General features: G+C 37.0%; 1 protein-coding gene across 1 annotated transcript in view; it reads right to left on the bottom strand.

Annotated features, from left to right (window-relative positions):
* Ca13 (carbonic anhydrase 13) overlaps positions 1-13,951 on the bottom strand; it is a 28,542-nt gene that overhangs the window by 13,956 nt on the left and 635 nt on the right. The window contains exons 2-4 of the mRNA XM_004841988.4: positions 10,485-10,682; positions 6,810-6,928; positions 562-657 (exon numbers count right to left, since the gene is read on the bottom strand). Of these exons, the coding sequence (XP_004842045.1) occupies positions 562-657; positions 6,810-6,928; positions 10,485-10,682 (413 nt within the window). The remainder of the gene's footprint in view (positions 1-561; positions 658-6,809; positions 6,929-10,484; positions 10,683-13,951) is intronic.

Genomic DNA, 13,951 nt, shown 5'->3' with positions numbered 1-13,951 from the left:
CACACAAAGAATGTGGCTTGGCAAAACTGCACACCCTGCAAGAATGTGGGAGCAGTGGGAGTTGAGAGGCCCAACCTGTCCTCAGGCATGATGACAATACTTGTCTGTCCGCATGTGAATATTAGACAGAGAGAAATAAAACAAAAATGTTTTTCTTATTTGGTCAATATATTTGAGCCAACATGCTATTGTGCTCAAACAAGTGCTTCAAGAATCATGAGCTTGAACTTTTCTCTGGACTCTGCCTCTAAATATTGAAATCGGGGATCAGAACGAGTGTAGAATAAACATTTTCTTCTTAGGCTCTCAGTCGTTATTTCTGCTGCTAGTCTTCTTGTTGTGGGTGCTGTTATTGCTAGTCACATAAAAATTATGTATCAATGGATAATTGGAAGAATCATAAGACAATGTTCCTAAACTAGTATTTTTAATATTCACTTTAAAATGAAAACACTAATCTAATACTAGTTTACTATTAAAACCATTTGAATGTATATGCCATGGCTGAATCTCTTTATCTAACACGGCTTATCCTTTAAAATGAGGTCAATGAATTCTCACCTGTAAAAATATTCCCAAGACAGCTAGTCCATCTGGCTCGTGAGCTGCCTCAACAAAGCTGGGGTATTTGTCTGAATTCCAGTGCACTACATGGAGCTGAAAGGGAGGTACATAACATAGTTCATATATTTTATAAACATCCTGAAAAACATAAATGCAAATAAACATTGAAGTACATGTTCTGATGCTGTATACTCATATGTATAATATATTGCTCATGAAATTCATGGAAAGAATCCTATTTACTTTTATCCAAAAAAGATAAAGATGGAGCAGTGAAAGATCATGGTTACATAGCCAGTTAGTGGAGTACCATTTTAAAGAATATTTACCATGCCCTGAGCATTCTGCTCAGTCTCTCTAGCCCTAGCAAAGTCCAGCCTCTGTGCTTTCCACTGATGAGACTGCAACCTTAGATCAGATCCCAGATGCTAGCAGACTCCACTGAAGAAACTCAAGCTCCACAGGTGGGTAGAGAAGTCAAGCTTCTACAGGGTAGGTTTTTTGTTTCTTTTTCTTTTTTTTTTTTTTTTTGGTTTTCTGGGACTAGCTTGCTAGCTTTCTCCTGAAAATGTCCAGGGAGATGTTTACCGCTGTAGCTTAACACTTCTCATGGTTTGAAAATGCAAATTCTCCTTATAAAAAAATATATGAAGAAATACTCACATTTTATTATTAGATCATTTTAATGACAAATGATAACTATGTACATACATGGGGCACAATACGATGTCTGGATGCAGGTATACAATGTAGAATAATGAAACCAAGCTAACTGACATATCCACCATTTCACTTATTTTTTTATGCATTTACTGCCTTCTGTAAATATGTTCAGACTGTTTGCTAAGAGTAAGTTGTAGGAGTGAAAAAGAGGCTTTGGGTCCAGGAACCAGCAGTGTCTGAGGATGATGATGAGAGGCAGCTGGTGCTACCGGTGGGCAGAAGAGAAAGAAGAGTTCAAGGGACCTGGAACTCTACCAAACAGACTTCCTTATTTCACAATCTACTCTTGGGCAAGTGGCCTCATGCAAGTCCCAAAAGAGATCTAAACATTCTGCCATGTAAGCAAAGGATCATCACAAATGTGCAGACTACAGAGACACAGTAAAGCAGAAAACCACTTTTGGAGATTCTTCAGTCTTAGTTCAGAGGAAAAAACTGAGAGAGAACCCAAAGGGCAGGGTAACACACCCAAAAGATTAGCTCTGGTCATAAATGCTGAAGGCCAGGCCATGCTGTCCAAGGACCTGATAAGACATACTGCTTTCAGATAAGAATGCCTGATGAATTGTTTTGCCACTTCAGGAAGGGAACACTTATATGGGTCTTCAAGCCAAAATTGCCCTTCTAGCTGACTGTTAGAGAGAAAATTTAGTATATTCAAATAAATATTTTTATCTCCCTTTTTCAAATATAACTTTGTATTTTATAGGTAACTAATATAAAGGGATTCTGGATAGATGAGAATTATCACAAGCAGTCAACAATTAAACAATAAAGTATTGCATGATCAAGTTAGTGTGAGATAGCTAAGGGAGGAAAGAAACCTGAAAATACTGGTTGATTAAATGGATCCATATGGCTCATATGAGACAGGTGACAGTCTACTGTCAGGGGAGGGCTGATAAGGGCACTGAAGTTGTTTTAAATGGCTCCATGCCAATACATCAGCTCACTTAATAAGAAGTGATACCAAAGGGCCCCAATAACTGATTGGAAAATTCATGTGTAAGTAAAGAGAGATCTCTACCTCCTGTATATCACCATCCTTCTGCTGGCTAAAAAACAGCAACTATTTGAAATACAGTGGGGGCACATTTCAAAGAGCAAAAAAAATCTTTTCTAAAAAATAAAATCTTAATAAATGACAATAGCAAAGGCAAAAGTCTTCCTCTCTCCCTTGCTTAACTGGCAGCAATACCTTCAAAGAAGAACTTAGCATTTGTATTTTAATTAAAATTCAAACAAATAGCAAACTCACATTTCCTGGCTAACAATGACAGCAGCAATGATTTTAAGCTGAAAGACAAGAAGATATTTAGCCACTGCAAAGATGGAAATAAGATTCTTCTCTATTGGAAAATAATTTCCAAATTATAGTATTATTCAACTTTATTGTTTATAACTGCATGTTAGTGACATGTAAAATACACTGCCGAATACTATGCCAAAAATTTGCCATGACAGTTTCCCTATTAACTACATATTTAATATCCTTTTTACATGTCACTGTGTTAGCTTTCCTTTTGACCTGAGATAAACAACTTATAAAGAGAACAGGCTTATTTGGTTCAGTTTTTGAGTTTCCAGTCCTTGGTTGCTTGGCCCTTTTGCTTTTAGGACTGTGGTGAGGAAATACATCACGGAGGAAGCATGTGATGGAGTGAAACTGCCCACCCACCGCATCACCAGGAAGCAAAAAAGAAGAGAAGGGAACCAGTGTCCCTCTATCCTCTTCAAGGGCACACCCCAGAGACCTCAGGACCTCCCCAAAGGCCCCACCTCTCAAAGGTTCCACCACCTCCAATAACACCGCATTGGGGACCAAGCACTTCATACATGAGTCTTTGGTTGACATTCAAGACCCAAACCAAAGCAATTATGGATGAACTGTAATCACATAAAGTTCCAAACTTTGGACTTTATGTGGTCTATTAGCCTAGTTTATGTAGATGCACGACTCTTGGGATAACATTTTTGATGCCTTAGACCATTTTGATCTCTCTTTGTAATGTTATAAATCATTAGGCCCCAAATTAAATTTTTATGTGATGCAGCTTTAAATGATTTTTTTCTTCCCTTCATTCATCCTCCTCCTCCTCCTGCTTCTTTTCTTCCTCCTCCCTCTTCTTCTTGGTCTGTTTGTTTTATAAGAGGACATAATATGAAGACAGTTACAAACTTAAGTAATACAGGGTGCCTGAAAAAATTAATGCTTTGGGATAGTTTTTAGAACTGCACTCCAAGGGACTCTTTTGAAGCTGAAACCAAATGCACATGACTCCCAAATGCCACCATCTGCAGCCCTGACCTCTGCTTTAAACCCAGCTATGTATCCAATGGTTCATTTTAAAATAAGCCTAGAATGTAGAACAGGCATCACAAACTTAACATGTCCAAAACAGAAACCTAATTCTTCTCTTCAACCTGCTCCTCCCTGAATTCACTCAATCTCAGTAAATGGAATAACAATCCTCTAGGTTGCTCAAGCCAAGTCCTTAGGAACGAATGTTTTAGACTCTTCTCTTTTCTTCCTTCTGTACTGACATCTTTTCCAGGGGCAGGTCCTGTTCACTTGACCTTTCACAAATATAATCATCTGTCCAGCTCTCTTCATCTCCACCATCCCACAGTCCAAATCGCCATCACTGCTCACTTGAGCTGCTTTCGCAACCTTCTAGTTTTCTCCCTGCTTCAACATTTGCCCCACAACAGCCTCTTCTCCATATGGCAGCTAGCTATATTTTATAAAATATAAAGCAAAACATGCAATGCCCGCCTTAAAAAGTTCCACTGTCTTCTCACTGCATTAATAAACTCCAAACTGCTTACCATCCCCAACGACACCTGACATGATGTGGCCTCTACCGGCCTCTGCAGGACAGTCCGTAGCTTTGTCTCTCTCAATAGTTTCAATCCTATAGGCCAATGTTTTTCTCTTTTTGAAGATGCCAACCTCATTCCTGTCTTGGAGCGTGTTCCTTGCGGTTCCCACCTCCTTGAAAGCCCTCTCTCGATTTCCTCAGAGTGCTTCCTTGCTGTCTTTTAATCTCACTCCACATATTATTTCCAAGAGGCTTTCCACTCTACCAGAACACATGGCATTATTTCTGTCAAAGAATTTACCATATATCACATATTTGTTTATGTGTTTGTTTATTGTCTACCTCTGTCTCCCACCAGCCCTGAGGTCCAAACCAGATTTCTGCTTTCTCTACCTAACCCAAAACATGGGCTCCCCACTTTCTCACCCTCAAACCCAATCAATCAACAAATCCCACTAGAGCTGCCACTTCCAGCCTTTCAGCCTTTCCCCTGCACTATCACCTGTTAGCTTATCCTAAAGCTTCCTCAGGGTTCCCCTTAGCCACTCCTGCTTCAGTCCAAGACACAGCTAGAGTTTGAATGATATACTTTTGAAATTCAGAGATGATCAATTTCCAATTCAAAGCCATTCAGGGGCTTCCCATTGCACTTAGAATGAAATTAATAACCCTTACAGCAGAGGATTTAGCTCAGTGGCACCATGCCTGCCTCACAAGTGCAAGGTCCTGAGTTTGATCCCTGGTACCAGAAACAAAACAAAACAAAACAAAAAAACCTTACAATGGCTTAACTCAATGAACTCAGGTCCATCCCACCCTCTCCAGCTCTGACATTTTTCGCCTTCACTCTCCATGTTCTGGCCACATAGGCCATTGAGTTCTTCAAATATCTGATACTCCTCCACCCTCAGTTCTCAAAAATGATTACTCTTCAGGACCACTACTGTTTCTAGCCCTTGCCCAGCTCACTCCTGTACATGCTTCAGGTTTCAGATTGAAAGCCTTCTTCCATGAGGAAGCATTGTCTGACCCAGGTCTGGGTTAGGCGCATGGTTATGAGATTTGTGACATCCTTACTTCTTTCCTGCACTGCCTTCAGGATAAACACAAAGGAACTGTGCAAAGACAAGGGGCATGGCAGGGTCTCCATGAATTCTTAGAGTGAATGAAGGAATGAATACATGAGCCACTGAAATAAGAAACTGCCTTAAAGACATATTCACAGTATAAAATTCCAATCAAAGTTTTATCACAAAACAGAAAATGATGCCTGATCTGCAGCTGAGGACTTTGAGCATCTCAGAAATTTCAGGATGTGAGGCTCTTTTCAGAAAACGACTTGTCAACTGCCAGTAAATCTCTCTAATAGTATGCTTGCAAGTTTATGAAAGTACAAAGTACAACCATAAAGCAATGGGATCACTTTTCCTGCATTGTTAAGGAAAATTAGAGACCAGTGATCCCAAACAGCCAGCTCTTAATACCACAGACCTTCTGAGACTTAGAACATTTAAATTTAGAATGCAAAAGTTTAGGAAGCAAACGTGAAAACTATTCAATAGATGACGTAACTGAAACACCATACAGATTCAGGAGTCTCACTTTCTATCTTCTTGGCATCTTTTGTCCACCACCATAGACCAACTATGTATATTCATTTCATCCTCATCCTGAAGACAGAGGAGGTCCAACACGCTAAAGTACACTTGACCTCAAACAAAACAGACATTTAAGGGGGACAGCTTCACAGGGCAGGTATACATGTTAATGGAAGAAGAAACTGGAAAAAAGCTGTTTGCTGGATTCTGCTGAACAGCATGGTTGCATCAGAAAATAAAAGTCTTTCCTCACCTGGGAACACTGCTCTGTCTTGCCTAGATGCCTCACAAGCTAAATTCATTTCATTCAAATAATTTTGGTTGAGTCATGCAAAAATTGACTTTCATCTCACGGTAAGTTGAATATTAGCAATATTTAATCATATTAAAATTTGAGGCATATTATGCTTTGTCCTTTCACCAGAGGATTAGAAATAGTAGAATATTACTAATGAATATAATTATACCAAAAATACAGTAAGTTACCAGTCAAAACGAAAGAAGTCAATCAAAGCTTTATTTTGTTATGCTTCACCAGTGAATTGAAAAATTAGCAAAGATTCCATTTTATTTCTGTAAATGTAAAGGTACTGGAGTTTAGCAGAGTTTTCCTCAATAGAACTTTGCCATTTATTATCATTTATTTAATATGGGCTTTATAGATTTATATACACCTTCGTCTGAATCAAGTATGTACTTCGTTGGATCTAAAACAAATATTTATTTCTCTCCCTTCTCACTGGCCTTTCAGAGATAAAATGGGTAAAACCAGAATTTGTAATTTGCTGTCAGACAGATGTAGGTTTAAATCCATCTCATTGTTTCCTGGGTAGATTACTTAATTGTTCCAAGTATCCAGTTTACTCATTTCTAAAATGGGAATATATAACTGGCAACTCTCGGAGTTGGTTTAAGGCTCAGCTGGGCCATATTCAAAGCTCTCATATCAATAACTAAGACACTGAATGAATACAACTCTTCCAGATACTGAAATACTTAATTGACTCAGAATCTACTTGGGGTCAAGAGAGTTATCTTCTGTGTTCCTTAAATCCCACCACTTAGAAAACCCTGTGTCACCAAGAAGCATTTGGTGGCTTACCTCTGCAGCATACCTCACTCCGTCCACCATGTGCTCAGAGCCGTGGTCATCAGCCGACCCCCAGTGAAGGTGGAACTGTCGTAACCTGTAGCTTCCAGTGAGAGGACCCCCACGTAGAGCTAAACACCAACACATTTTAAATGGTTAGTAAGAAAAATATTAGACATCCTACTGTACCCTACAACATCCCCATTGTTACTCAACCTATTCATGTCCTCCAAAGAAGTTTTTACAAATGTGTTATTTAATTTTCTGACAGGAATATAATTTTAAGTATAAGAAAAGTAGATTCAAAACACTTGTAGGGTTTAGAGGGCCCATAATGCAGATTTTTATGGAAAATTACAAGTAGAACGGACTAGGAATTCTGGATCCAAATTCCTCTGAATCTGTTTAACTGAGGGCAAGACAACCTCTCTGAAAAAGGAAAAACCATGCCAAGAGGCCTGAGAGGACCTTGATATAGCAGGCCACTGCTTCATATCTAGAGCACAAGTATCAGTAGAAGACCAGAACTTAGTCAGGTGTGGTGGTGCTCACCTGTAAGTCCAGCACTCTGGGAGGCTGAAGCAGTAGGATCACAAGTTCAACTTCAGCCTGGGAAACTTAGCAACTTAGTGAAATCTTGTCTTACTGGGGATATAGTTCAGTGTGAAGACCCTGAGTTCAATCCCTAGTACCACCAAAAAAAAAAAAGACTGGAGCTCCCATTTTTCGTAACTGCATGATCTTGGACAAAATCAAATTTCTAAGCTTCAGCTTCCATATCTAAAAACTGGAGCTAGTAATGTTACTCTAACACTGTAATAAAAATGAAGAAAAATTAAATCATATGTATTTTTTCAAAGCATTCTGAAAAGTAAAAAGAGCCACTTAGATCAGACATAGGATTTACTCTTCAGTTACTCTGTTAAAACAGAAGAATTTTACTACATCTTCTCCCACTGGGCAATGCTCATGAGGGCAGAGCTGGGTCTCCTACTATACCCACAGTTAGCACGGTAACTATTACAGAAGGTGAAAATATGAATAACATATTTGTCTTTAAAGAGTTTCAACATGATTATCAGATAAGTTAATTTAAAAGGCACATTTCCCTGACACCCATAATCTGTGTACATTACATAGTCTGTATTGATTGAAGATGGAATGAAATTCCAAAGGAAAAGAAAGCTTTCATTTTTTTCCTTGCTATTGTGTAATAAAACCTGAGCTAAAGATAAAGCTGTTCCTTCTTGGATAAAAAGCAGATTAGAAAGCTTGAGTAATCAATGCAGAATTGACTTTGGAAGAAGATGGAAGCAAGCTGGCTCCAGAGAAAGGAAGAGATAACGGAGAACATACATTGTAAGGGAGACATCCAAGAACAATGGGCAATCTCTGGAAAGCTGCTCTGAGTCCAGGGCTTAAAATCAGACTAGCATAAGTGTTGTGCTAAGTTAAGCAACAGATTGCCTTACATGTTACATACGTAGACTCCACATTTAAGGGTTTCAAATAAAATGTCCCATTTGGGATTGTAATCATAATTAAATGTAGAGTCGACCATTCGCTTGGAGCGGTGCTTTTTCAAAGAAACACATGGTGGGGAAAAGTGAGTTAACATATCAAAGTTTAACATGGACTTTGAGATGGCTTATAACAAAACAACAGTACAAAGTTAATAATGGCAAGAAAAATTATTTTTAATGAAAATGATTTCATGTTTTCAAATGTCAAATTAGTCAACCTACTTTCCAACCTAGTTAATAAGTATTATTGTATCCATTTTATGCTTAAAAATAAGTAATTATTTCTCCAAAGTCACACTTGGCATATATAATCCATTTATAATATTTTTAAAAAGGTTATTCCAAATGATTCTTTTGTATGTGATCTACAGAGAGTAAGAACTCAGAGTTAAATGCCATAAAAATCCAGACAGAGCTATTATCAACAAGGAGCCTTTAGCTCAGTTGGAAAGACAGAGAAGCCTACCTGGCATTATAAGACAAGGAAAGTCCTGTTAGAGGACAAGCCCAGGATGCCTTGGGAACCACAGCAGGGGTGGTGCAACCCATCAGGTGAGGTTCCTGGAGATGTGACATCCTAAATCCAGAAATACCAGTAGCTGAACACGAACTGCCTTGTCTTTCCTCACAGGATCATGATTTCCCTCATCAGACTATTCCTATCCAGTATTCAGCAAAGAATTTGGTATATCTCCTAAAGAATATCATATCCACATATCCCCTTTTACAGGACTGTTAGAGTTCTGAAGGGTGGTTATCTTGGTTAACCATGGGATGGGCACTAGCCTAAACACGCAAACCCTCAAAGGACTAGGAGAAATATTTCACTGTGGTGTGTTGACTGGCAGATTCAGAGTTACTTCTGGTCAAGAACAGGCAGGGAGACAGACTTTGTGGAGATGGGAAGGGCATCCAGAGGGGGAAGATGGGAGGAAAGGTAGGGGAAGGTAAAGTTAAAAGGATCAAGATGTGATATACATACGTACTAATACCCCAGAAAAAACAGAACAAAACACATACTAATAAAAATTTGTTCTAAAAAAGAATGACTTCTTTACAAAATGGAGACTGTTCTGTTCAAATTAGTTTGTTACAGAAAATATCTGTTTTTTATAGTTTACCAACAAAACAGAAAAATTGGCAACAAATTTAACTATGGTGGTTTTTCTTTTTGATTGATTTAATCCCTAAAATCATAATGAAACAATCTCTTTTGCTTCATCCTAAGAAAAAACAATGACCATCATGACCTATATTTATATAACTTCTGTCTTAGAGGAGTACAAAGTATATATTCTATGAACATTTTCAAATAATCCTGATAATTTCATTGTGATCTAGATAAAAATGGAGGTCTTCTTGTAAACAAAAGGGCACACACTAGTCATCACAAACTAAATGTCAAATCTGGAAACACGTGCAAAATTATTTTACTGATTAGCCCAAAGTAGAGTGAAATCAGAGGAAGAAAGATAAAAATGGAACAATATAGCATGTATAGCAATATACATGGGGAGAGATTATAAGGAGAGACTTAATTTTTATCATACATTTCTATATTTTTATTACATGTATATAAATATATATTACCTTTGCAATTAAAATAAGGGAATATTGGGCCGGGGTTTTAGCTCAGTGGTTCCACAGCCTGCCTTGCAAGCTCAAGGACCCAAGTTCGATCCCCGGTACCAAAAAAAATAATAATAATAAGGGATTATGATATTTTAAAAAAACATATTTTTCTACTAAACCACACAGTAACTGGCATTATAGGTTTGCTAATAAATATTAAAATAATTATGATTTAAAACTTTCCCAAAACAAATTAAGAATTACTGTTAAATTTCAATATTTTCATAATGATAAATGCCAAGTGAAGTTATATTAAGCTGAGATCAATTTTAAAATATTATTCAGTACACCCTTTTATAAATACTCCTTTGCATCGCTTTAACGTATTTTAAGTTCCAAATATATAACTGACCATCTCAATTCACATGAAGAAAACAAATATTTCAACTCAGCAAATTCCAAGTCTAGCATTAATAAAATATAAATAAGAGAGTAAAGTCTAATTATCCAAGTTGCTCATCCTCCACACACAAACACACACACACACACACACACACACACACACAGAAGATCAAAAGAAAGAAATGCTAACCTGATTTGTCCTGTGTGTCATCAAAGTCGACACTGAAGGAATGGCCGCTGTTCCTGATGATTTTAGCTGAGCTGGGGTCATACTTGATTCTAAGAGGTTGGAGGGAAGAGTCATATTTCACTTCTTTGGTTTTAATCTCAATGGGAGATTGCTGATCACCATCAGCAACAGGGAAAAATTTATTCCAGTGAATAGGACCTTGAAAATATAAGACCAAGAAAAAAGGACTAAGTTATTTCACTCAACAAAAACTTATTAAGTGTACTGCACTGCACTGTGTCTAAGATTGAAGAAAACAAAGATTAATAAAATAAAATACTCATTCTCAGGACCTTCATATGTAACTTTTTTTTTTTTTTTCCCGTACCGGGGATTGAACTCGGGTCCTTGAGCTTGCGCAGCAGGCAGCGAAACCACTGAGCTAAATCCCCAGCTGTAATTGTTTTTAAACCTACTTGTTGTTTTGTTTTTTCTTCATGGGTCTGGTTACCACCTGTTTTGTCTTAAATCATTTTCAGAATTAAACTAAGCCATTAATTAAACAAAAGAGCACATAAACTGTTGTAAAGTACTTTCCAGAGGTACCCACTTACCAAACTAAAAACAACAGTATAGTTCACCACTGAAAACAAAGGGATTCAGTCTCAGATCCAAGAATGCGCCCTGGTTGCTCTAAGGTCAAGTTGACAGGGTTGGGAGAGTCAAAGGAGTTGAGAAAGCTAAGTATCAGAGAAAGGGTATTGGTCTAAGGATACTGTCCTCTGTGTTTCTTTCTTCTTTATTCTACTATTCACTGCAATTTTCTGGTGTCACTCAGGCCTCAACTTCACTATCTGTAATGTGCTATCAACACACCAAGGTCATATATAAATCTTTCACATAGGATAATCCAAATAAAATGTCTGTGCCATGTCAAGATATGTAATATTGTCAGTTATTTACAGTGGAATTGGTTGCAATGTATTTCTCTCTTTCTACATTTCAGAAGGTTCCTTGAGGATTATTTTACCAGTGCTACATTTGGATTCCAATACAAGGGACCACTCACATCTTGACCCTCTACTCAAGATAAAATTGCATGAAGTTTACAAACCAGAATCTCTTAGGCAAATTGAAATAAGACAATAAGCTGACAATTCCTTTGACTATCCTCTTCATTTCTCTGGGAGATTCTATTCATATTCTGCCTCTCAAAAATCAACAGCCCGCAAGGTTGCACCTTCATGTAAACTCCAGGTCTTTCTACAGATGTGAGACTCTTCCTCTCTGCTATGCCTACAATTTACACTACTATCACCAGGTGAGTAGTGCAGAAGGTGGCTGACTAAGCTTTTCCCTACTTCGCTAACCACTTTTTCTAAGTCAAGTACTAATTAAAACAGCAGAGCATGAAACTGTTAAACATTTGTTACTAACAAAAACAAATATGTCACAATTATCAATAGGGTCAATCCCAAAATCTAAAGCTGCTTTTTAACTCTTTGCTCTTGAAAAGGAGAAAGCATACACTGTTTCACATATGCTTGAGCTACAAAAAGGCCTAGCATGAATACATAACTATATGTTCAACTTAAACAGTTGTCCATTTGTGACCTTGACATTCTGGACTTTAAAGCAACTTAGTAGTATTCAGAGGTCCTCAGAAAATATTGCAGAAAAGGCATTACATTTTCTTATTTCTGCTTTCATTTAATTTTGAGTATTCTCTGTATATAATCTCAAGCTTTCTATTTCATTGTCATCAAGTATGAGGTAATCAATCAGAATCAGATTTCAAATATGCAAAGCACGTGTCACAACACACTATTTTCTTTTTCACAATCACCAAAGATCTTCTTTTCTAATGCTTTTCTACTGCTATTTCTAGTCCTTTACAAATGTAATTGTTTTTAGAAGTGGCAAACCAAATTAAAACTAGACTACTTGGTTATCAAATGCCCAATATTATCTACCCCAAAACAACCAGTTTTAAACTCATTTAATATATGTAGTTCTTAAGCAAAGGTGGTTCCTTAGTGAATCCAGAAACTTTTGAAAACCCATATTGGCATATATATACTTTTTTGGTGATGTCACATTGCCTAATCAAAACTGACATAAAGATCAAAGGTTAGTGGAAGAAGTTCCAAACTGTCTGTGAAGTTCCTTTTGATTAGTGCTGAAAACCCCAGTCTAAGCTTCCTTTAATCTTCTCAGGCATTGCTTTTGCTAATGTCTAAAGAGATAAAAAACAACAAAACTTGTCTTATCAGGATACAATACATTTCCAATAGGATTTTGCCAACATTAATCTATTTAAAGGTGTGGTCCTGAAAAAAGCTACTGAATCTAAAAGGAATGGCCCTCTAAGTCCTGGTTGAAATACAAAATCACTTCTTGTCAATGTCTTTTCTGAGATGAATTTTTTAAATTTCTGAAGATAACCTTCATTGCAGCCAATACTTTCTAACCTTTTAAAATGTAATCAATACCTACTGATTGTAATACCCTTCTTGCTAACCACAGTGAAAACACTATTGGCTCCTAATACTTAAATAACAATGATAATAATAATACTTAAATAACAATAATAAAAATATTCCAAGCCAGATTTGGTAGCACACACATTTGGTAATGTAATCACAGTGCTAGGGAGGCTGAGGCAGGATGACCACAAGTTCAAGGCCAGCTTAGGCATATTGGTGAGATCCTGTCTCAAAAAAAAAAGGCTGGGTAAGTAGATCAGTGGTAAAGCACCCCCGGGTTTAATCCACAGTATCATAAAAACAAACAAATGAAATGTTTCCTGCAGAGAAGGAAATGAAAGTTAAGTTTGTTTTTCCAAACATAAATTAGAAATTAACAAATCACAGCCTTGATCGAAAAGAAATTCTTCCAAATGGTATCGTTCATTATTAAAATTCTAAATTTCATCTGCTATCACTTTTAAACATGTTCAAATTCATAACTTTGAACTATGATTAGAAAGGGAACTTTTCTCCCAGATCTCAGGAGGCTGAGGCAGGAGGATCTCAAGTTCTATGCCAGGCTAGAATGACCTAAAACCAACAAAAAGGAAATTCTGTTTCTTTGTGAAAACAAACTTTTTATACAACTTTAGTACATAGTACTGTTCAATAATAGGCTTACAATTTGTAGTTTTAATACTATTATTATTCACAGCCCTCATTTTGACAGTCATGCAACATAACATTTTCTTGGTGTCAGTTTGCAATTATTTTGAATAACATCACTTGAAACAATTAGTTCAATTGAATATACAAGAAAAAGTGTTTTACTTCTGATCATTTAGGATATATAAATGATATTATTGCCTTATTACTGTCACTCCTATCAACAAATATATTTTTATCATTGTATTGTAATTTCAATAATCCTTTCTTAGCCCTCAGTCTTCTGCAAGGCTGAATATAGCAGAAGAATGGAGAACAACATGTAACTTCGTTTCCCAGAAAGAACCGAAAGCC

The sequence above is a fragment of the Heterocephalus glaber genome, unplaced genomic scaffold (assembly GCF_053883595.1).
Source record: "Heterocephalus glaber isolate CG9 unplaced genomic scaffold, H.glaber_assembly_v1.0 deba00001553, whole genome shotgun sequence".
Classification (NCBI taxonomy): domain Eukaryota; kingdom Metazoa; phylum Chordata; class Mammalia; order Rodentia; family Bathyergidae; genus Heterocephalus; species Heterocephalus glaber.
Note: the sequence above shows the minus strand (reverse complement) of the source record. Positions and strands in the feature narration are given on the sequence as shown.